Source organism: Thunnus albacares, chromosome 7 (genome assembly GCF_914725855.1).
Source record: "Thunnus albacares chromosome 7, fThuAlb1.1, whole genome shotgun sequence".
Taxonomy (NCBI): Eukaryota; Metazoa; Chordata; class Actinopteri; order Scombriformes; family Scombridae; genus Thunnus; species Thunnus albacares.
Genome location: NC_058112.1, coordinates 25,223,766 through 25,249,236, shown reverse-complemented (window position 1 = coordinate 25,249,236; position 25,471 = coordinate 25,223,766). Strand labels below are relative to the sequence as shown.

At 37.6% G+C, this 25,471-nt stretch overlaps 2 protein-coding genes across 3 annotated transcripts; both read left to right on the top strand.

Moving 5' to 3' along the window:
• Positions 1–210: 210 nt before the first annotated feature.
• On the top strand, positions 211–16,226 carry LOC122986532 (forkhead box protein P2-like). Of its 2 annotated transcripts, none has more exons than XM_044357859.1 (15): positions 211–1,738; positions 5,428–5,532; positions 6,767–6,853; positions 7,827–7,953; positions 8,466–8,643; positions 9,100–9,204; positions 10,430–10,517; positions 10,944–11,096; positions 11,904–12,093; positions 12,212–12,282; positions 13,323–13,424; positions 13,533–13,654; positions 14,514–14,583; positions 14,693–14,817; positions 14,895–16,226. In XM_044357859.1, the coding sequence occupies exons 1-15, from the start codon at positions 1,583–1,585 to the stop codon at positions 15,049–15,051; spliced, it is 1,836 nt and encodes a 611-aa protein (XP_044213794.1). In that variant the 5' UTR covers positions 211–1,582; the 3' UTR covers positions 15,052–16,226. The 2 variants fall into 2 exon arrangements, with proteins under 2 accessions (XP_044213794.1, XP_044213795.1); XM_044357860.1 differs by having other exon boundaries at positions 214–1,738; positions 14,922–16,226.
• Positions 16,227–18,620: 2,394 nt separating this feature from the next.
• On the top strand, positions 18,621–23,456 carry LOC122985664 (myoD family inhibitor domain-containing protein-like). The gene is made up of 4 exons (XM_044356506.1): positions 18,621–18,681; positions 19,199–19,288; positions 19,840–20,106; positions 22,363–23,456. Exons 1-4 carry the CDS (start codon positions 18,621–18,623, stop codon positions 22,632–22,634), a joined length of 690 nt encoding a protein of 229 aa, XP_044212441.1. The 3' UTR covers positions 22,635–23,456.
• The last annotated feature ends 2,015 nt before the right edge of the window (positions 23,457–25,471 follow it).

Below are 25,471 nucleotides of genomic sequence, written 5' to 3'. Positions count from 1 at the left end.
GTCTTTTCTCAAAGAGGAGCCTTTGTTTTAATCATAAAGGACATTAAATTATGCTTGTTTTGCAGCATTTTGTTTTTTTTAAACCTCCTTCTGTTTTCTTTAGTTTTAAACTGGATTATGTATATCTATGAATATCAACAAAAAAGTGCCAAAAAAAGCATTCTTACTGCAAAAAAAAAGGTAACTGGAAATGGAAAGAACAAAATCATCTTTTGTCTATTAATATATATATATATATATATATATTTACATTATTATAATGTGGATGTTATGTTTATTGATTCATATATTACAAATGCAGAAAAAACTATGCTCACTACAAATGTGGAGACACTCACCACGTATGCACTGTTACTTTTAAACCATTTTGAGCCTAAAATAGAAACGATCTGAAGCTCTAGCTAATTTGGTAACTATTTTTTCTTCTTTTTCACACCCCTGTAATCAACTGCTATTCTCACAATCTATTGACTGACACTGTAACTCCTCCCCCACAAGTAGACACATAACTCCATCAGTTCTCTCCCATCCTCACGCCAAACTGCATGACTTGGAGACATCAACACTGCCTGGCTGCTCTGAATTGACTATTCACCTGAACAGTAAGTAGGTTTAATGCTATCCTGATACAAAGAAAGACTTTAGGCATCAGAGAGCTTTTGAATATGACTGTGCCATCAGTTTTTAGGAAAGTTAATACTTGGGTTCTACATTTTAGGAGTAATTGGTTTGTATTTTTCACTCTTTCTGTGTATGTTTAGAGTCTCTTTCTCTCTCTCTCAATTTTATGCAGTGCCGCGAGAAGTTCAGATATAGATAAATAATTTATTTATAGATAAAAGTTGACTTTGAAAACTCCATGCAAGCTGTCGTGGATTTCTATATCCGTCACATAAGAAGTCACAGATAAATTTACTGACTCTATTCTGTGTCAAATATGAGTGATTTGAGTTGTAATCTTCTGAAATTATAAAAGTGAAACTGTACAGTAATTGTCATATACATGTCTGTTTGTTAATAACGTAACAAAAACAAAAACCTTTGTTGAGGATGCTGTTATTTAAGAGCATATATAACATAATGTTTTCATTTGTGCAAAGGTCTAGATGATGTTAATGTAAAGAAATTAGCATTTTTGGCTAATTTTGTTGATTTGTTCAATTTGTTCATTTAATATCCTAAAATACTTATTCTTTATTTTCTGTTTCTGTTCACATGCATTTCATTTCTTACATGGAAATCAAAGATTTACTAACTTTATCTAGTCTGTGGTTCAGTCAAATTGTTTCTGCAGTATTTATTTATATTCATAACCTTGCATTCTTTATATTTGTTGTGAAAATAAATGTCTTTTTATGGAAAGGAATGTCTTTGTCTTTCTCTTGGCATGACTCATTAGCCAATTTCTTCTGCTGTTTCAAAATTCATAATGAATTAGTTTTCTTTCCGGCCATGTTTTTAAAGCAAAGCTACAAGAAGGGGAAATTTAGCAGTGATGCTCAAGTGCATACTGTACTTTTCTACCGTACTTGTCTTACAGCTTATTTAGTGTTGACTGTTTTCTTTTAGCACCTGTGCTGGAATGCCTGAGTCTCCTCTCAGTCCCACGGCAGCCCGTCAAACCCCAGCCAGCAGCCTCATCAGTCACACAGACAACGTTGCAGGAGAGAGTGTAGCTAATGGGGACTCCTGCAGTGAAGTGAGCAGAGGAAACTGGCAGAGTCTCCACCATAAACAGGTATCTTCATCCTCTTCCTCCTCCTCGTCCTCCCCCTCATCCTCTTCTTCTTCCTTCGTCTCTTCCTTCTCCTCTTCATAAGCGGGAAATAGAACAGTCTTAGGCAAACAGATGTCAAGAGAAATACTGCATGTCAACTCCATATTGGACGTCCTCTGACAGGACACCAAACCCAGAGTCTGCAGCTCTGTTGACAGTGGCGGGGATTTCATATGAGGTCTGATCCGAGTTGGGAGTTGACACACAGAACTCTGTTTGCCCTTCATTATTAGTTTGTGAGTCAGGGCCAGGGAGGAATAATTGTCCACAGACCTAGGCCAAACAGATGCAAGTGAAAGGCAAATAAGCATGGCCCAACATAATTTTATGGTTGTCTGTAACGATTCCATCCCTGGGAAATTTTATCTAAGGGATCAATGAAACAACCCAGATAATGAACGTCTGGTCGCCACTCCTTCCTTCAGTCTGTTTGCTCATCTTGTCAATTTTGCTCTGCTCTTTTCTCTTAATTCGTTTTCAAATACAGTACTTGTTGTGGCCCTCAACTTGTGAGCCTGCAGAATTTTAACAACTGAAAACATTGGCACTGTCCATAGTAAAAGGTCTGCTAGCCCTACAACTCTGTGAGCTGAATTTTTGAAGATGTTATTTTTATGTAATTTTCAGCTGACTATAGTAAGTCACGATGTCATAACGACACCGTTGCATCGTTACCTAGCAGCTAGAGTGTGTTTACAGTCTTCAAAACATAATAATGGCTTGTGTGTGAACGTTTTTCAACCTGCAAATTTTTAGAAATATTACAAATGAAAACTATTTACATTTAGGATTGGTTTTCTTGCATAATAAAGGAGTGGGGCCTCCATCTGTAATGTATTTCCTTTGACTGCAGCATCCAACCCACACACCACCCAGTGATTTATAAAGCATGATAATGAAGCCAGCGGTAGTGTTGATGTTGATGCCGCTTTTATAATCTGACACAAAAGCAGATTGAGGAAAGACACAAAAAGTTTAAGACAAGGACTGCAACTAGCAAGTATTTTCATTAATTAATCTATTTATTTTTTTGTGGTTAATTAATTATTTTTATAGTCTAAAAATTGTCAATAAATTGTGATAACTGTCCATCACAATTTAGTCTTCAAGGTCCTTTTTTTGTTAACTAACAAAATCCAAAAGATAAACATCAAATATATTCAATTTGCAAAGATAAAGAAGCAAATCCTTACATTTGAGAAGCTAGAACCGGTGCATGTTTTGCTTTTTTTTCTTGATGAATAAATTCTTCAAGCCAATAAAATATCTGATACATTTTCATCAATCGACTAATCATTTTAGTACTATGTAACACTAATTCACACATGCATATAGCATGCAAATAGAGATCATTACACTGGTTGTACCAAAGCAGGAATTCTTCATTTTCTTAACATTATAGCTTATCAATGCAGTGGAAACAGCAGAGGTTTTATCACATAAGACTGATGACAAATGACAAACTCGAGGTCCCTGGTGTGTTCTTCTTTCATTACATCCTGCGAGCTGCTAAGATATTACTCCAACATAGACGTCAAGGCTTCACTGAAACTCATGAAGAACACAAGGTCACATCTTTGCACATCCCAGCGATTGACATTTAAGACTTAGCACAACTTTAAAAATTTTGTGTAGTAGCTTGATTTTCTCACAAACTCCAGGCGACAATTTATTTTTCAGACAAGCAAGAAATAAATTGCATGTTTCCCAATAATCAATTGCACAAGTATTACTTTTTAGTAGTGTTTGTAATACAGTGTGTTGAATTTGTTAAGAGGCTTTTGTTGTTTCTTAATTCAGCCATGACAATCGCTGCTGCCTCTGTTTGAATACAAAAGAAGGACCACTCTGTTATTTGTCTCTCAATCAGTAACAGTCCAGATCGGTTATTATTCTGTGAGTGTTTGCCTTTATTAATACCCATACACTTCTATTAGGAGTCACAACAAGCATGTAATTGTGCTGCTAATTAACTGGTCAGCCTATCTCCCATCTCATTTAGGGTCAATGACACAATCTAGCACGATGATGTCCACAAAAGGTTGATTCCCATTCAATGGTTATTACCGACTGGTGAACTCGGGAGGTGGGGGGTGGGGGGAGTAATAGTAGCTGTCTAGCTAGATACATACTTAGCATTTCTATACTAAATATATACGAACTGGAAATCAGTCTTGTGGTGTGGTAAAATCTTTACAGATCCCCTCCAGACATAATGTATATAGAATACTCTTCTTTGAATAATAACTTGTGTCTGATATGGTTTTTCCATCAAAAAAGTTCAATTATCCTGTAAAAATCCTAAAAATTACATCTCGTCCTTCTTTCTCATTATAAATTCCAGACTCTAAGAATATGTAAATATATGTAATTTCTAATGTTTTCCTGCTAGAAACAAGATGTCTCCTACTTCGCTGTAAAGTCCTTTCTCAGTGTTTGTGCATTGGAGGCTTCAAGTTTCCACATCACACTTGTATAAGAAGAATATTGGATCAGGATTGGCTTCCAAACTATTTGTGATGTCACAAATCATGCTCATGGGCATAATTGCAGAATGCCAAGAATAGACAGAAAACTGACGACAAGAAGGGATCTGCAAAATGCAGCTAGAGGCAGCAAGAGAGGAGATGAGAGGAGATACATAAGCCATTAAGTTGGGATGCCCAGTAGAACTTAAACCTCTGCCTAGGCATGTTAAAATGTTTTTAAAATGTATCCTGTCATAAAACTGATATGAAGTCTGGAAGATAATGATTTGATTAACCCTGTTAACAGACAAACAAGCAGAGAGGAGTGAAAACATAACTTTCTTGGTAGGGGTAAAAACATACATGACAAAGGCAAGAGGGATGTCAGTGCCTCACCACCCCAAGTAACTGGAAAGGCATGATAAATTAAATAGACCTGCCAAGTCTTTCAAGGATGCCAATTCTTTGACATGGAGGAAGACAGTATTGTCACTGAACTTAGGGTGTCCCACTTTTCCTATGCTCTCCCTACCAGCAATGTCCAAGCTATGCTTAAGTGCCCTAAAGAAAATGATGTGGGCAATTCTTCCCAAAGCTGACAAAACCTCAAAATAAATGCTACATTGCCAGAGACAACTGCCTCAGTTGAGCGATCATTCTCCAAATTGAAGCTGAGGAGCATCCCAGATGACCATAATGAGGCTGTTAACATTTACAAACTCATGGCCAAAAGAATTCTCCTTTTATTTCACCAATCTTGCTTCTCGCTTTCTCTACAAGACTGCTAAAAACAGCTAATTCTCAAAATGTTAATAGTTCCATGTGTTTACCACAGATGCAATGGGAGAAATAAACATTTAAAACCCATTCCCTGTATTTGATTAAAGGAATGTTTGTTAAATAAATAAATAAATTGTTACCTTATATTCTGAAACACCCTATAAAATATAAATCTTAAATTGGGCCCTTTTACCAAACATGCATCGTTGTTCTCTGCTGACAAGGGCCAACTGAATGTATCAGGTGCCCTTTTTATTTGTTCACCCCTGGCCTGAGTCCACTACTAGTTATTATTGTTTAACACCTGACACTTGCCTCCTCTCTCACTAGTTCGTCCTTTTGCCTCCACTCTGTAGACTGTAGTCCTGCATCATTTTATCCCTCCTCTTCTTCATTCTGAAGGTCTTCCTTGCAATGATGGCTCCTCAGCAGATGCAGCAGCTTCTGTCCCCCAACCAGCTGCAGGCTCTGATCCACCAGAAGCAACAAGCCCTTCTGCTCCAGCAGGTATTTATACAATGCTAACACGACTACAGGCACTAATAATAATAATACTTACCTTAAGTGTTTTGGTTGGCTAGTTAACCAGTTTAGGAGGTAAATAAACTAACCTACCAAAACTGAGATAAACAAGTTACTTTCAGTTAATTAGTTATCTTAACTGACCATCCAAGTTCAAACAATACTGAATTAGATTATAGCAATAATTTTAAACTAGTTTGTTACCAAGTCTATTAAGGCAAACTAATTAGCTAACTGAAAAAAAAAAAAAAATACAATACTACAATATTGTCTGACATTCATTTTAGCCGGCTAACCTTTAAGTTCACATTTGAGATAGGTATAGCCAATCTAGTAAAATAACTGCAAAAATATCTAACTAATCAAAACAAACTTGGATTTTGGTTCTTGCTAACATGAGCTAGTTAGCATAACAGCTAGCTAACACCAAACCTTCATTTTTTTTATAAAATGGCTTTTAATTATCATTAATTTTAGTATTTTCTGTTTTTATGTCTGTGAAGCAGTTTGTAAACTTGTTTTTGAAAAGTGCTAATGTTATATAAATAAAGGTTATTGTATTATTATTTCAGACTAACATTAGTGATACTAACGTTAGCTCATAGTTATCAAGACCATTTAATTTACTAGTCAAAAAAGTAAAACTAAACAAAAGCAAAACACTCATACATATTTTAGTTAACATTAACTTTAGCTATGTATCCTAACTGACCTTCCAAGTTCAATTTAATGATATAAGTGTAAGCTTATTAACTTAGCTTGTTAGCTAGTCTGCTGACCTTCCAATACAAATAACAAGAAGGTCAATGGAAAAAAAAAATCACTTCATTGTTTTATTTAATTGCTGCCTCTAATGTAGCATTTATGATTTTTTCTAATATACCTCTCAGCTTAGCTTACTTCTGACTACAGGATTATTCTAAAACTACCTCTGTAAATGAAATCTCTTGTCATTCTTTCAATTGTGTCCCATCTTAAATAATGGTGAAATTGTGCCGGATACCTCAAATTACCTCACTTTCAACAAAAGAAAAAAATATGCTTGTGTGCAGAACTTCTTTAAAGAAATGTGACACTGAATCTATAAAATATTTGAAATTATAATTCAAGTTTTTAATGTATTCTACCGTTTAACCAATTTTGCTGGAATTTGTTTGAGAGTCATTTTTTTTCTACATGTGTAAGTGTACATGACTAATCACCATCACCATTTCTCCAGCAACATCTTAAAGAGTTTTACAAGAAGCAACAACAACAGATCCACCTGCAGCTGCTTCAACAGCAGCCAGGCAAGAAAGGCAAAGAGGTAGGTGGTTATTGTTGTCTTCCTCTTATTTTCCTTTTGTAAATTAAGATCTTGGCCTAACATTTTATATATACATTAGGGCTGCAACTAATGATTATTTTCACTATCAATTAATCTGTTGATTATTTTCTTGATTAATTGATTAGTTGTTTGGTCCATAAAATGTCAGAAAATGATGAAAAATCTCAATCACTGTTTTCCAAATCCCAAAGTAATATCCTCAAATGTCCTGGTTTGTTTCAACCATCGGTCCACAACCCAAAGATATTCAGTTTACTGTCATAGAAGACTAAAGAAACCACAAAATAATTACATTTGAGAGGCTGTAACCAGAGAATTTGGAAATTTTCCTCTTAAAAAATGACCCCAAACGATTAATCGATCATCAAAATAGATGGCGATGAATTTAATAGTTGGCGACTGATTGATAAATGACTAATCGTAGCAGCTTTAATATCCATTTTGGGGAAGGCTGATGTTGAAGATCAGTAAAAAAAATGTGAAGACTGATAAGTCATCTCTAACTTTCATCAACATCTGCGGGCAACTGAAAAAATTCAACAGGAGGTTCGACATAATGAGGTGATAACATGTTTATATGCTTTTGTGGTTTGGAAACATGGCTTTCTAGCTGAGACGGATTTGGTGGTGAGTTTTTTTGTTTTGGATCGGAGACAGTCAGAAATCTCAGCACCTGGTGAAATAATTGTCGAAGGATTTTGTACTTTTTAAAAAGCTGGATAACTGACAAAATCTCAGTCGTGATTGGTTTGGTCATCTTTATAATGTGATATACTGTGGCTTGAAATGTTTTTGGTCTTAAAAGGCTGGGATCAAAGCCCACACAACTAAAAAAAACTCCAGATATTAAATTCACTGGCTATGCTCCACTCTATGCGGAGTCGAAAATATGTCACATAAATACAACCTCACTTTGCTGTGAGATGTTTTCTTTTCTTTCTTTGTCCTCCAGCTCCCCGCACAGCAGCTTGTTTTCCAGCAGCTCCTCCAAATCCAGCAGCAGCAGCAGCAGCAGCAGCAGCAGCAGCAGCTCCTCCGGGTGCAGAGACCGGTCCTGTCCTCCCCCGCCCTCTCTCCAGGTCACTCCTCCTGTCATGAATTACAAGAATTTCACTTTTCCTCCCTCTTTGGAGCAGCATCTGTGGAAAGCAATAGTGATGCCAGCTGTAATTTCGCAAAGTTCAGATTGAATCAGTCAGTAAAAGTTACAAGAAAATAGACAATTCTCACGCAACGTACCTAGTCACCGAGACCTCCACACAAGAAGATCTGTTTCTCGATGATTTAACTTTCAGCTATATAACTGCACCTCACTAAAAGGAGACAATGATGAAAATGAAACCTAAAAGCAGAAATATTTTAGCTGGGATAATTCAGGAGTTGCTCTCAAAATCTGAGGTGAAAATGAGTAAGTCTGTGAATGTGGGGCAGTAAAATATAATAATTCTGGAAAAAGATACCACTCTTAACTACATGCACATGTCTGCCTCTAATGTATCATTTATGAATAATTAATGATACATTCCCTAATCATATATCAGAAATTGACGTTATTCTGTATGTTGTTGTTTTTTTTTTCTTCTTCTTTTAGCTGGTTTAAGCCCCGCAGAGATGCAGCAGATATGGAGAGAGCTGACAAACGGAATAACAGAGGATAAAACCACACTGAAGACCAATCAGAACTCTTCTGCTAACAACATTAAGCCAACTAAAGTCACAGGGAGGCAGACCGCTGACCAGCAGTCTGCCTCTCCTCGCAGGGCAGAATGGTATAATTTTTGTTTTCATGCTGTAGATAAATCACGAGAGCTCAGATGATGCTGCCTTTTTGTAAAACATCAAAGACTTGTCATCATTTTCTTTCTCTCAAGGTGCAGGTGGGGAGGTGTTTGCTTTTGCAGCGACACATTGCTTTTAATTCCCCTTGGGACGATATATTTTGTTTTGTTTGTTTGCTTTGTATTCCACCACCTGAAGTAGCTCAGCAAAGAAAAAAAAAAGTTTACATGACTACATGTCCCAAATCAAAAGTAAATAGTTTTCCATTTGTTTTTCCGTGCTCCCCTCCACCTCTCTCTGTCATTTTTCTGCTACCTGAGAAGAAAAGAAAGCTCTCTTATATCTGTTTTATTGCTGTTTTGCTCTCGTTTTGTTGGTGTTGACTGGCTGATGTGGTTTTTAATCATGACAGTACTTCCCTTCTTCTTCTCTTCCTTCTCATCTAGTGCTGTTAAAGCTGATCGTGCCGCCACGCATGTTCTCTACAGTCACGGGGTGTGTAACTGGCCTGGATGTGAGTCAGTCTGTGAAAACTTCAGCCAGTTTATAAAGTAGGTTTTAACTTCATCCTCATACAGTTCACTTTTGATATTTCTCTGACTTTTTGCACCTTTCTGTTTATGATTCAGAAGTGTACTCCACTGAAAGTCTATCTATTCAGCACCACATACTCACCTGGAGGCTTGAAAGTGGCTCTGAAATGTTTCAAGGCCCTGATGGTGCCTCTCATGTATTATCATTACCTTGGAATCAGAACTAGTATCAGCTTGTATTTGAAAAAAAACCCAAAAGGTTATTTAACAACTCTTATCGCTGTTTTGAAGGAATTTCCAGAATCATAAAGGATTTTTTTCTCACCATATGAAAAGTATTGTCAAATTGAGACTTTCTAATTTCACCAAACTCATTTTAGACAACACAGGGAAAATATAAACACATTATGTGATAATGTCATGAAAGGTTATGTGTATACACAAATATAAATGATGGTAAAACGTTTAAATTGGTTTAGAAAATAGGGTCGTAATCTGGGAAACGGGTTACAAATCTTATTTATCGTGCAGCGAATGGAATATTATTTTATCCACATGGACAGACGAGTCTTTGATGATTCTGGAAAAACTTTCAAGACATTGGCAAGTGTTGTTAAACAACCAAAGATCACTGGGAATTTATCTTTCAGGAAAACTGATGCCTATCTGTCATTTGAATTTAAGGAAAAGAAATCAGAGGCAAAAACTGGGACTAAAACATCAGCTTGGATCATCAAAAACACCAATAAAAACTTCTCCGATCACTCCCTCAGCACAGTCCGCTTCTCTGCTCTTGATATGTTCAGAATGTTTCAAACGTTCGCCAAGAGGTCGTTGAATTAATTAGTGCGTGAGTGGTTCAAGTCAAGTTTGATGATCCTAGTAAAAATTAGCGGTGTGATCGGGTGCATGGTTGTGGCAAGGATAAAACAAACAAAACACCCACGGCACTCACAGATCTATCTTCTAATTTATTTCTTGTGGATACAATAAATAATAAGAAGATAGATGTGTGAGTAAATAATAAGAAGATAATAAGAAGATAGATCTGTGTCTGGGTCACCACTGGAATCCACTGATTACTGGCTGTCATCCTCTGTGAAGGAGAAAAAATACAAACTTTTCAGTGACGAGTATTTGATACTCAAAGGAGAGATTTTCTGTAGAGATTTCCTTTAAAGCTCCCGTGTGTGTGTGTGTGTGTGTGTGTGTGTGTGTGTGTGTGTGTGTGTGTGTGTTTCAGGCACATAGGCAGTGAGCACACTCTGGATGACAGAAGTACAGCCCAGTGCAGAGTCCAGATGCAGGTGGTTCAGCAACTCGACCTTCAGGTATGCATGTGTCCTGTAAAGATGACCAATCACAGTGAGGTTAGAACTGCTGTTTGGATCTGTGCTAGTAGCTATTTAAACCTGATGTTTGAGACGGTTTATTAAGTTACATTGTCAGATTTATATTGATTTAAAAAAATATCTCCACTGACATTTCTACAAAAGCAGTATTAGTCTGCAATACTCGAATCTTTTCCCCTCAGTTTTTCAATATTTTAGGATCTAAACAACTTTTTTTTTCTCATGGTAAATATTCATGTAATGTTCAATCACTACCGCTTCCTTCCTGATGTTTGACACAGCAGGAAATTGTACTACAAAATGTGTCTGGTTCACAGCCTTCCATTTCAATAAAAACGTGTTCAGTGATTTTGATGCGACCGTCCACTCTGAAGCGTCTCCTCTCCCTTCATCTCCTCTTTACAGCTCTGCAAAGAACGGGAGCGTCTGCGAGCGATGATGGCTCACCTGCATCTGCCATCTTTAGAAGCTCAGTCGCTCTCTGCACCCGCGAGTCTACAGTCACCGACATTAACCGTATCACAATCTGATACGGCTGCTGACCCACGCTGTCTACAGGTAGATAGTGTGCAGTAATAGCTGTGTGAACAACAGAGTCAGACTAAATGAACCGTAAAACTGTGCGGTGTTTTCGGAGCTGTAAGCAAAACTCCATGTAATATGTGATGGGGAGTGAAAATAACACTTGCCTGGCTGCAGCCTCATCTTCTCCATCCTGCAGTGTGTGCACTGATAAAGATGCCGCCCAGCTTGTAATTGGAGTTTAGCACTGTGACCTGGCAAACATTTACAGTTGGATGAGTTGCAAAAATATGATGGCATTTCCTTAAAAACAAAAAAGCATGGCTTAGAGGCACGCTAGCACGAGGTGCAGGTCAAAACATTTGAACCTTCTCTGAGAGATGATGCCAGATTGGATCACAAACGAATGCCTTGAAAAAGTTTTACCATTTTGCTGTAACTCTCAAATGACTTTTTCACTGTTCCTTTGTGGACATCTCTAAGGCGTAATCCTTAGTCCTGAGCACTTCCTTTCCTTTCGGCGCCCAGCTGTTGGCACCAGATGGCTGCTGTTGTGTTTTCAGACAGCAGACATGCTCTGATAATGTGGAAGCTAATCATTTGTTAATCTTGCAAATATTGCACCATAATCACAACACTCACCAAACAATTTCACCCTATAATTAACAATAATTGGCTTCCTTCTTCTCGCGGTATTAGTGGAATCACCTCTGAAGAGGCGGATCAAATCGCTCTGTTACACTCTGTTGAAATTCTCCCTCTCTGTTTTGTTTCTCTGTCAGTCTTTTCATTCCACTCGTTCCTTTGTTAACTTGTATCGTCTCCCTGTTGTCGTGCACTCAGCTCAGCTCAGTCTCCGTCACCGACAACCTGCCCTCGCTGAGCCCGTCAGACTCGGCGCAGGTCTCCCCTCAACCTCTGGCCTCTGTCGGCACTCCGTCCCAGGGGTGTGAAGAAGAGTCGCCCACTCATACATCATGTGCTGGGGCCATAAGGCATCGTCATCAACCTTTGATCTACTCTCTGTCTTCAGGTAAACCAAATACTGTGGTAACATTTACATTATGTTCACACAGAAGAAATACAGTTCATTGCACATTTTCTGTTTCAACTTGAGTTTTCACTCTTTCTTTTTTTCCCCCTTGATCCAGAAAATGAATATGAGCTCTACAAGAACACTGATATCAGACCACCTTTTACCTATGCGACACTGATAAGACAGGTACAATCTATGACTTGGATTAAAAGTATGTGTGTGTGCAATATTGCATGTGTAATTTGAGTGTATATTTATATTATTTTGTAGACTTAGTGCTTAAAGAATGAAGCTGACATTCATTGTTCTATATTTTTATAGATAGTTTAGTCTGTCTCTCGATACTTCAAGACTTCTCTACCATGTCTGTGGTTTCACCGGCAGACAGATATTCTTGAAAACAGGTTACATTTTTAAAAAGGCTAAATTATTTCCTAAAACAGTTGGGCACCGTAGTTTTTAGCAAATGTTACTCAAACAAGCGGAAATGGTGCATTTGTTGGGAACGATTGCTGCAGATCAACACACATTTGGTGCTCTACTGAGTATCTACAGCAGGTGTAAAGTGTAGATGGGACTGAATCAAAATGAATTAAAGTGGCCATGCTCATCTAATTAAAGAACATGTCACCCCTTACAACGGTGTAGCTCAATTATGCATTTTTTAAAAATATTTTTTGGACAACAATGGAGGTCTATGGCACAGAGGAATAAGATAGCAGAAGCTACTTGTTATTAAGATCAGTTCATTGTTGGTTTTAGTCTTTTCATGGGATTTGTTGACAATAAGAAAAATATAGGATAATTCTGGATAAACAGCACCAGCTTTATCCTATAATTTAGATAGAAGTGTCTGTTTTTTGTGACCTTTTACTCATTTCTCTATTTTGTATTTGCTGGTTCCCAGAGTACAGAGATAATGATGTTGGAGGCCTTTCTTGTCTAGGAAAGACGTCTCTATCTTAATTTCTATGTTCATGTTGTCCTGTGAGCTCATTCGTTTGAATCCTATACATGTCAGTCAGATGACTACTGGTTGATTCATAGGATTATAAATTAAATAAGTATTTAAGTATAAGTATAATAAGTATTTAAGTATAAGTAATAGTATTGCCTCTGATTGTGTGATGAATGTGCATCTTTCCCTTCATTCTTTGGATTACAATTAAGTAGGGCTTCAATTTGATCCTGTGATGCGCTACAGTTTGTTTCCTCTCTATTTACAGGCTATTATGGAAGCATCAGACATGCAACTCACACTCAACGAGATATACAACTGGTTCACACGGACGTTTGCCTATTTCAGACGCAACGCTGCCACTTGGAAGGTATCACACCCGCAGATAATTAACCCCGTGATCCCGGTGTGTGTCGTACCTGATTTGTGCAGCTTGTATTCAGTAATATCTCCATCACTCTGATTTTCTCTGGATCAGAACGCTGTGCGCCACAACCTGAGCCTGCACAAGTGCTTTGTGCGTGTGGAGAATGTGAAAGGCGCTGTGTGGACGGTGGATGAGGTGGAATACCAGAGGAGGAGATCCCAGAAGATCACAGGGTACAGTAGACGGAAAGACTTCTTGTTTATCACAGCGATGGTGTAAATTCAAATTAAATGAAAGTTTCTGACTTTCTCTCTCCAAAAGAGGAATCATACCACTGTTTCATTTCTTGGGCAAAAAGTACTGAAGCAAAAATGCTTTCCTATCTTTACTTCAGCCCTCATAACTACCTAGACTCTGGCCTATTTCTCTTCTACTGGTTTATGATGTGAATCATAAACAAAAATGTAATTATTATGAGAGATTAAGAAAAAAAAACAATACACAGACTGAACAAATAGGCTATTTTAGATTTTATCTGCCCCAAATCAAATGCAATACTTTTAATATTCTTAGACATTAATTGACAAAAATTAAGATTTTTTTAGGATCTTCAAGAAATGGTATGGGTATTTTTTTGGGTACAGTTCACAGGGGAGAAAAGACAGTAGCAGGCATTGATTTTCAGTTTTTAATAATGCAAGCAGACACATATATTGGCACCACAGTGTTTTCGTCAAGGCTAAAATGGACAAAATGTACAATATAGTCTTGTGTGAAGTCCCGTCAAGTAAAATTGGTTCCATATTGCATCTACAGTATTCGACATGTTTGCTTCTTCATCATAGGCATCAGTGATTGCATGGTAATACATGAGTGGAATCATTATGGAAACTGTTTCAAGGCTCTTGTACAAGGTTCTTTCCTGATAATTAATTCAAATGAATTATTTGTCATCAAAACTGACCTTCCCTCAAACTATCACTGTCTTCCATGCTGTGTTTTATGGAATATATACAAGTATTGATTTGCTTGGGATGAATTAGACATGTATTGTGTGCATTTTGAAATTCTGTTACCTTTGTTACTCTGCAGGAGTCCGTCACTGATGAAAAATGTTTCCTCCAGCCTCGCTTTTGGTGCCGTTCTGAACGCTAGCTTACAGGTGAGAGAACAGTGTTTCAACGCTGCTTTTAATAAACTTCAGCGGCTGTTTTGTGATTAGAGGAACTAGTCGAGGTCACGGTTTGATTTTTGATCAATCTTCTTTGTAGACGGCACTCGCAGAAGCGTCACTGCCAGGATTCAAGGAGTGTGCAAGCAGAAACTCAAGGAGTCAAGTACAGGAGAACAGAACACCAGATAGCAACAGCACAGACTCCTCTGCACGAGTCCAGCAGTGAGTTTTTTGTGGATGTGAACTCCAAAAATTTGTTCAATTGTTGCTGAATATAATGCACTGCAGTAAATGTTCAGAACGTCTCTGTGTATCATCTCTTGCAGGTCTCCTTTCCTTAAAGACAAAGCACTGAATCTGAATGACCAAGAATCTCTGATGCCGACTGTAAACCCGGCCGGTCTGCAGCTCGACATGACTGAAAACGACAAAGATCACTTGTTTGACCTCGAATGACTTCTTCACAGATTAAAAATAATCAGCTACGAGGCAGTCAAGCATGCCTTCGTTGAACATTCAGGGATGTAGATCACAGTTTACTTACAGTATCATTGTGACTTTATGTTTAATCTTTTGTATGTGTTGTCTGCAAAATATTTGATCAGATTCACATCAAAATTGAGCGACTGAGAATTTTTCAGAAATTCAAATTAATATTTCAAAGAGATGAAAAAAATGTTCTGTCAGTTATTTATGAGCTTTAAATGTAACTTTACAGTTTATTCACTTTTGAATCTATACATTTCATAATTTCTTTTACTCAGATATTAATAGCATAATCTCTTTTTTTTAAAGGATCCCTTTCCAAGGCATCATGACATGCATCAAAGTCAAAAGCCAGGTGATATATATGAATGTACACATTCAAAAGTACAAACAAATCCAGCCCCTTCATGTGTTTTAGTAATATATACCGGTTTTCCAAAGGCCAAAGTAATCCACAGAAATATATGTAATAATGTAGAAAATGAATGTTTTGTGTATTTGCTGTAATCGCCTAAAAGTAATAGAATAAAGTATAGAGGTGGTGAATCACACGTTACATCAAAGATGGAGATGTTGTGTGTGTGTCATTGAAATATTTGAACATTTGTGGCTCCTCTCTGTTTTCTCTGTACAAAGAAAGATTCAACCTGCTGAAGTGGGTTTTATTTCTAATTCTTATTATGTCAGTATGTCTTTACTGTATGTGTGTTTTCCTGTTTCACTGTGTGTAACTTGATCGTTCCAAACATTCCTCTTTTATAAAAGTTTGTGGCTTTAGAAGGAGGCTTCAGAATAGTTGCTGAGTACATACACCAGTCTGTATTTATAAAAAATGTGTTTATCTGTACAATGTAAGTTATTAATCTGTAATAAATATATGTTTAATGCTTAATTTATCATAATGAGACCTGCCATAAATGACATTGATAAATAACATTGTTGTCTTTAAATCCAATTCAGTATACAGGCTAAATTTAAATGTTATGCACCAGTATACTTATAGACACACTGCCACTAATCTGGTGTGGTTTTACCTGTTAGACTGGTTTAGTTTGTTTAGTATTTGAGATTTTTACAAAGAAAAAGAATAAATTCCTTGAGTAAATACACTTGTTGTGGTGTTATGTTTGGACCTGTGAAATCGAGCTGATATGATACACATAAATAAACTTGAATAAATTAAATGTATTATTTGGCTTTATTGAATGTTAATGCATAATACACTGCCGATGCTTAGTGAGATAAATACAGCCAATGTTGAACAATAAGCCCGACATATCACATTAAAACATTTTCCATATTTTTGACAGTGGTAGAATAATTGACGGTATTTGGTTGTTCAATATTATGTATTGAATGTTATACTCAACACAACATAAACCAGTGAATACATTCAGGTTTCCATTACAGTTCAGATCATTTCCGTTCAGTAGGATTAAAAATAAGAGTGAACTTTGTAAATAGATCTACAAAATCTATTCCCATTAGACATGAGTACAATACAGAGTCCTCGTAACACTGCTGCAAAATGCCATTTTGAATGTTTATTTAGTGTTTTATGTAGTTATTGACATAAAAGCAATGAAATTTATATGAGGACAGTGAAAAATACCTTAATACCTTGAAATACATGCTGTGCATTATTGATCCTCAACAACAGTCTATACTTGCTTTGTGAAACAGTCATTTTTAAAATCAATTATTGTTAATATTCATGGATATTTATCTCTTGATGATCATTGAGAGAAGATTTTTTTTTTTTTTTTTTTTAATCACATCACCATGTAAATTGCTAAAATTATACCAGCATCCATGGATAAACAGTCCCAACAGCATTGCATCCTCTCATCCACTGATGATCACTATAAAGTGAAGCTGAAACTGTAGACTTCACTATCAAATGCAGAACAAAGGCCTCAGATTTTTCAGCTCCCTGTTTTGACTAATGTCAGTAATTGTCTGGGCTGATAACGAGTTAGCTTTAAGCTTGCTGTTGCCTCTCAGGGCTTCCTTTGATTCGCTGTCAGCCCATTAGATGACATTTTCTTCTGATTGCCTCCTCACGAGGCGTGTTTACTGACTGAAAGTTAGCATGGTGCTAGACAACTTCAACAGCTTCACTTATGTGTTGCTTTGATGTGCCATATACTCACTGTGAGGCGGGCAAGTCAACATGTTTTGCAACGCAGCACTTTTGACAGCACTTATCAACAGCCCCTCCAAAAGGGCTGGTCTCATCTGGTTCATCTCCTCATCAAGATGTAATAATGATGCTGTCGCACGTGTCCAATCATGAAGTCACCTGGAAACGGAAAACAACACTTTCACAAACCAACATATATGTCACTTTGCCTGTAATTAATTATTTAAAAATGTTTCATTTTGTTTTGGGAGGTTGCAGCATCAAAACTCACAGAATTATTGATTGATTCCCATTCGGTTATTAATTATTTGTAAATAATCATTAAAACATAACATTTTATAAACACATGTTACACTTTAACATCCTGTAGGTTTAAAGGTTGTTAAAAATAACACAACTTCCCTCATTTAGGCCGTGAACATGGAGTTTCTAAACTCCATCCACTGAGGAAAACCATGAGATGTTAAAAAATAGTAAGTGGACGTTGAGTTAAGATTTTGTCAAACATAAGTTAACAATATTATTCATGTAACAATAATTCTGTTAGTTTATGTGCATGTATTATTTTTATTTGAAAATTTGGCACATAAATATGTTATGTGAGTATATATTAGTACATATAATGTTATAATTTATGTTTTTCTTTTTGGTTTGTTATGTTATATTTTTTATGTTTTGTTTGACATATAGCGTTGTTTTACCAAATGTTTGGCATTACACAGAAATAAAAACCAACTATTAATGCTTGAATTATTTAATTAGAGAGCACAAATGAATAATACATGTGAACAAATAGTCAATTTAGGAGCACAAATGAAAAATTCTGGAGCATTAAATCATTTTTTCCCTTCCCCATGACATCTACAAACATTATTTAGCATAACTTTAACACTTTTGCAAGACAAGGTGATGCACTGTTGAATCACTGGCATTTATTTGCATAGTGGAAGGACTTTGACAAGGTTTGTGTGTGTGTGTGTGTGCGTGTGCGCATGAGAGCGAGAGCGAGAACTTGCATGCATATTCAGCTAACACACTTGTGGGGCATGTGTCTCCATTGTGTTAGGTGACTAAAAGCAGAACAGAGAAGACAACCTAAAGTCACACACAACCAGGCCTCGACCAGCTGTGCTGTTCTGCGATCAGCTTGTTCAGAGCGGACACTTGGGATCTGCTGGGAAGGGGAGTGTATTAATTCACCGGACAACAACAAAACACACACACACACACACATACACCCACACACTTACAGTACAGTTCACAGCCTCCTGAGCGGTGACTCATGCCGGCATATTGGGGGGTTTCCTGACCTCTTGATACGGACAGAAGCAGGGGGATGAAGACGGTCTGTTGAACGAAATGTAACAGAGATCCTGAGCAGTCATGTCCATCAGACATGTTACTAGAAGAGAATTTATCTGTGGACGGCACAGAGGAACCAAACAACCCAGCTAAAGGCAAGTGCTTAAGATCTGATCTGAAACAAGCTGTAAGTTAGTCTATTTTACTTAATATAGTACTTACACAAAGCTGCTTGAGCCACTCCTTAGGATTCAACTGATAACAAATATTTTGTGCTGCTATTATCTGTAAAGCTGACGGTTTTCAAGCAAAAAATGTTGCAAGATTTTGGTGTTTCCCTGAGAGACTTTATAAATGGCAGGGTGGTAAAGACCCTGAACCACCTTACTTATTTGTTATGTTATGTATGTTATTTATGACTGCCTTTATGTGAAAAAAATATCTTAACAACCAAATTAGCAAATTAGATAAAAACTTATCTTTTGTTTTAGACTTTGTCTGTGCAGAAACTGTGGTCAGCAAGGAATCTTCCTCACAATATTTTGGCAAAAATATTAGAGCTGATTGTGAATTTCACATTTTTTCACCTTGTGCATCAACGTCCAGTTTACATGCATACTGTACGGCATGCATCTTTTCGGCTAACATGACTTTCTTTTGATGTTTTTCAAGGCAGTTCATCTTTAAAATCAGCACAGGAAATCCTTTCAGCATGTGATCCCATCAGTGGAGGAAATGCCGTCTCAACTGACCTCATAAGCAGTAAGTGGAAACCCTGAGACCTGTACAGCAAACAATACAGTGAACAAAGTCAAATGTTGTGACTCTTGGCAAGAGATTTAACGAAAAAATAAAGTAATTTCATTGAAGTGATGCAGAGCTGTTGAGAAGGAAAGTAAGCTGAAATGTGACAGCAAGATGAATCAGTTAATTAACAATTCTGTTAAGTAACATTAGAAAAATGTGAAGGGATCCTACTCATTTTATGTTGTACTTTCTTGGTGCAGATTCCCTACCAGATCACAATAATGAAAGACGTAAACAGAGAAAAAATGAATGTAATGCAAAATGTAAAACGTAAATGTAGTGAAAATGATAAGATCTAGGTTGAAAGACAAATATTTTGTGCTCCCAAAGTGTTCAAAACCCACAAATCTGTCCCTGAACACTCTCTAATTTTGAATTGCGGATATATTACAACTTCAATTTGCTTTGTGCTCACTCTGTAGTTTAATCATTAAATAATTTCTATTCTATTCCTCTTCTGTGATTACCAAGTAAGACAATCTTTACTGCATGTCTGTTTTGTCTAGCCCAGCCTCTGTCTGCTGCAGCTCCGCCTGCAGAGGTCTCACAGGGGGCAACAGGGTTTAAGAAGCCTCAGTGTGACATCCACAAGCCCACCTGCCCACGATGTGGCCACACAGTCTCAGACAACACGGTCCTCTCACTCTCCCCGAGCCTGGACCGACACCAGACCTCCAGCTTGTTGGTGCACAGCAGCAGCAGCAGCAGCAGCAGGAGAAGTAGGAGCAGGAGTAATGTGGCTGGCTCACACCAACCTGCTGCTACACCTGGTGGTAGGCACAATAACGTGGTTCCCTTCTACACACAATGTATGAGTTAATACATCTGTGCATGGTGTTTCGTTTACTTTTTATATGTTTGCCAGGGTTCATTACACTTAAAAAATTTCAGACCTCTGGACTGGCTGATTGATTGGTTGAACATTAGTTTAATGTCAATTGTTGTTGTAGCCTCTTTGTAATCCTGTGCAGTGCACCAGAGATAGGTTATCCTGGCGTAAATTTACCAAATTTACCACTTACCAGAGTATTTTCTTGTTTTTTTGGAATCAGCAGTGTTTATTAGTGAGTTTTAGAGATGCAGGAAAGCAGATTTGTGTCACTGCTGTTCCAAGGTCAAAAATGAACTTTGAAACTTCAACATTTCAACATCAACAAAAAGTCCTTAAAACTGCTCAATAATTTGGAAAATTGAACATCTACATTTCTACAACAACTCAGCAAACTCCGTCTACTGATAAAGATCATATGATATGATCAAAAGCCCCAGAACAGCTGCTAAATGGGCCCTGAGGTGAGAACCACTTAGTAGTCACCCTTCCTTCAACACTGTCTTTTCATAAACATCAAATGGCTTGTCCAATAAGTTTTCAAGTGTGGCGTCTTCTTTGTCTTCCTGTTGCGCCGATCTGGAATGAACTTCCCGCCCTTTGTGGTTCAATTACAAAGAACAGCAATGAACCCATTCAACATCTGAAAACAAAGCCATGTGAAAGTGACATTAGTGCTTTACTGGAACAGCATGTTTCAGTTTTCAGAAAAAAGGAATTGGTTTGGGAAATGTATGTTGGGTCAATTTTCCCACCCAGCTCACAGCCACTTCCATTAGCTTTTCAATGGGAAACATGTAACTGTACTGACACAGTAAAGAGGAGGTTGATATGTGTATTGTAGCTATTCTTGGATTAATTTAACATGCTTTTGACTATTATTTATTGAAAACCCAATTTCTATTTTGTTTTGTCCTGACCAGTCGACACGAGTGACATATTTGTCCCACCGTTTCATTTGACATGGAAGCTGTGGTAGCGGTTGCTAGGAGCAGTTAGCTTAACGTTTTTCACATAGATCTAAGAAATATGGCAATGTAAGAGTTATTTCTGTAAGTCCGTTTACAATAACTTGTACAGCTGTGTCAATGTCAATCATATTTTTTGGCCATGTTTCTGTTCTTATTTCTCATTAATGTAATCAGGTTGCTTTCAAGCTAAGAGGAAGACGCGCCCGTTTTTCATTCCGCCTAAGATCTGATTGGGCAATTGTTTCTCCAACTAGTGGAAACAGCTGTCAACACAAGATGTGGGTGGTGATATAGAGGTCTGGAAACATACCATAGTGCAGCCTGATGGGAAATGAGTTACGATAAGTGAGCATTCAACTGAAATGTGTACATTCAAATGCATTTTCTGTGACCGACAAAGACAAAGACAATCTATCTTTCTGTACAAATGGAGCTCTAAAAAGTTTCCCTTGAACGCTTTCAAACTGCTACACTTTCTTCCAGTTTTATCAAAGCATGTGATGGGCCACTCCTTGTTTATCATTGTGTTCATGTTGTAATCTCTATGAAGTTATGCATTAAATCAATACAGTAGCCACACATAATGCTCCTTTTTCATCTACACACAGACATTAGCATAAGTTATGTGTGGGGGGTGTATAATTCGGGTGGCTAAGCAGGAAAACGCTGAACCCCACTCCCCGGGGAATTCTGCCATCTCCTTTTCATTTACTTCCTTGAGTAAACAGGATAAAACAGCTCGCTTCATGAGCTCTCTCACTATCTGGTCCATGTGAGGATGAAAACAGTAGCTGAGTAATAATACAACGGTGAGGATCACGAGAGATGCACTGTAACACCACCAGAGGGGTTAATGTATGCAATTTCACATGCACCTAATTTGGGTAGGAGAGCAATTATCTTGTGACAGCTTCTTCCTAGTTGTTGTTCATCACTGGGAGCCTCTGTGGCCTTTTCTTTTCTCCCCCGAGGACTGAATGAAGCTCTGTGATTAAGTAAACACAATCACACTTGATCACTGCAGCAGAGTAGTTTCTCTTTTAAGTTCTAGTCGGCACAACACACAAACATGCGAGAGATTAATTTAGGGTTAATAGAATCGTTAATCCTGGTTTTGATTGTGTCTGACAGGCGTTTAGAACACACAAGAGCTTTTTTTCTGACCTCTGATATTATATTTGTTGCTAAATCATTTTTTCTGTCTCGTTTCCTCACTACGATGCACGCAGACTCGTGTTTTCACCTGCTGCTGGCGTGCCTCTGGTGTCAGTGCTCCGTGTTGCTCCTGGGCCTGTTGGAGGCCTGCTTCTCCTGCCTTTCCACCTTCTGCTCCTCCTGCTGCCACGCCTGCGCCCGCTGCTGCTCGGCCGTCCAGGAGACACCTGTAGAGGACCTCAACTGCCACGCCCACTGCCACTCGGTCCTGTTCGAGTCCTGCTGCGAGCCAACCGAGTTTCTCGAGTTTTGTCTGGAGTGCTGCGAGATTTGCCATCGCGGCTAGTAGGCAGCTGAACCAGCCTGCAAGTGAAGCAGCTGAGGACGACTGTCCAGGATGCATTGAGACTCAAACAACAGACGTTAAAACAAAAATGTGATCCGTTAGTGTCCAAACTTATTGATCTTGTTGTGTCCATCAGTTGTGGGTTGTTAACAACACAAACAGCTGAGACTCTTTGTGATCACCAGTGCATCTAGAGACTGTTCTCATACCACATGCTGCTAAAATAACACATGATAACTTACCAAAAACAGGGGGATTTGCATCACACTCTCCTTCAGGCCTTGTGTGCCTGATAAAGCACTTTTAAAGGAAAAGTCTTGACATTTTGGAGAGCTGGAATCAAGGTAGGCAGGCTTAAGTACATTCTGGGGCACTGGCCAGGTGTTTTCACTTAGTATTGACAATTACTGACTGTGATACTGACAATTATATGAGAAGATCAACACTGCGACTCTCATGTCTGTATGGATGTATCCTGGTGGGCCTTGCTTAATTCATTTTCTTTTTTTCTTGATACTACTACTTTAGTCATTTCTGTGTTGACTGTTTTTGTGAATTGACTTGTTGTGTAGTGGATTGTATTATATGAGCATGTGTGTCTGATATAGATATAGTGGACACAGTAGAAATAACAATTACAATAACATTATATAATTATAAAAATAGATTAATATCATTATATAACATTGTATTATGGTTTCATGTATCGTTACACAAACTGTCAGTTCATTTAAGACATCAAATCTGTTTACTACTTTACTGTACTTCTAAATCTTGTAGTGTGACTTAGGCTGTATGGGTGGTGTATCTCCAAGTGGGTTTTGGTGGGTCAAAAAGAAAGATAACTAAATAAAATGTTGTATCTCATTTGTTTAATCTGTACACAAACAGAAATAGTACACTTTAGAAATGATGGTGGCAGACCTAAGCTAGCTGTTTCCCGCTGCTTCTTTAGTCTTTATGCTAAGCTAAGCTAAGCTAATCGCCCCCTTGGCTTCTGTTTGATACTTAACGCACAGATATTAGAGTATTAATCTTAAATAAGTAAATATGTGTAGTTCCCAAAATAATGAACTATTCCTTTAACATCTGTTCAACTTCTGCACATTTCAACCATAAGGACAATAGGAAGGAATAAGTACATTATTTATCTCCTATGTGATTTTTGGGAAATATATTAAAAAACATCAAGCACCTTTTTAAATTTTAAATGAATTTGTCAAGGCCATTTGTTCTGTCTGTTAAGCCTCTTTGGATAGCCATGTTGAATAAGCCAGAGTGGGACTCATCAATACTGTAGTGGTGTTGATTTCATGGCTGCACAATCAAATGGTCATTTTTGCATCATAAACAAGCACAAACAACTCAGAAAGGCCTACACTGCAGCCTGTATGGAAGTCACAGTACATAAGATTCAGCCTTTATTCAACAAAAACGCCTTTTGTTTGTACATTAAGTTGCATTTAATGACTTTGACCCAGCAAGACCCTGAATGAGAGAGGTCTACTTCTTTCGTCAGTTCAGTACCAGGTCTCATGTTATGAGATTGCAGGTTTGACTTCTCCCTGCACAGCTCTTTACAGCTGAGGAACGGGGCGACACAAAACCTGTCAGCTCTTTCTTGAATCCCTTTTCATATTTGTCACATAAAGCACTTAGAACATAAAAGAATGCTTATTCTTTCCAGATCTCGAAGATCGAAGCCGGCTCCTTTATAGTCGTCGTGTGAGATGACAGCAGAGAGGCAGAGTAAACAGCCAAAAATAAAACAAAGCGCAGATAAAGACGACGCTGTCAATCTGTCCGGGCCGAGCCAAGAGGCTCATTTAAATCATGTTAGAGCGAGTAAATCGAATTTAAGTATCACTTTTGCCCACAACACATTTGGATTCTGCTGGTGACAGGAAACAGCGGTGACGTCTAATTTAGAGCATGGCGAGTATACACCAGCAAATAAACACTCAGGTTTGTTCCACTTGTCCCCCTCAATTTGTTATACCCTTTACCCACAGCTGATGTCTACCTCCACACATCGCAACCAGCTGATAGTGTCAGAGTGGATTCAAATTCCTACATACGTTGCAGACATAGCTTAGGAAATAGGTTGAAGCTGGATGTATATATGTATTTGCCTTTCAGTATTGATTTGAAATCACAGGTAGACTAAATATAATTAATATGAAAATGATCTAAGGTCATTTTCTGTCCATTGATCAATTGACCAAGCGACAGAAAATTGGCAACTATGTTAACCAATTAATTGTTCAACTCATTTTTCAAGCAAAATTGGCAAACATTCCTGAGTTCCAGCTACTCAATTTCCTGCTTTCTTAGATCTTATGTGATGGTAAAGTGAATATTTTGGATTTCCGACACAAAACAAGAAATTTGAAGACTCCGTGAGGGGAATTTGTCACTACTGTCTGACATTTTATAGACCAAACAATTAATTAAGATAATAATATGCCGATATTTCTATACAGAAAACAACTGTTAGTTTCATTTGTCAATCGTTTTTTATAGCAAAAATTAAAAGAATATAAATCATAAAAAAAGAAATGTTGAGGGAGTAGCCTATTGAAAAATAAAAATAAGTCAATGTGCAATAAAATTTACTTTTTCTATTTAATAAATGTACAATTAAACATTTCCTTTATTTTATTAATAATATCTTCATTTTAAAATGTTTCATCTGTTTAGTCATGTACACCTTTAGGTCAGCCTGAGCTACCTTTGAGGACACTGAGGTCATGTCCTTAATAATTTTTCTCACTGCTAGTGTAGAAAAAACTCTCACGACTAAGGGTCTCAATCTCAAACTACATTGGGTCCACTAG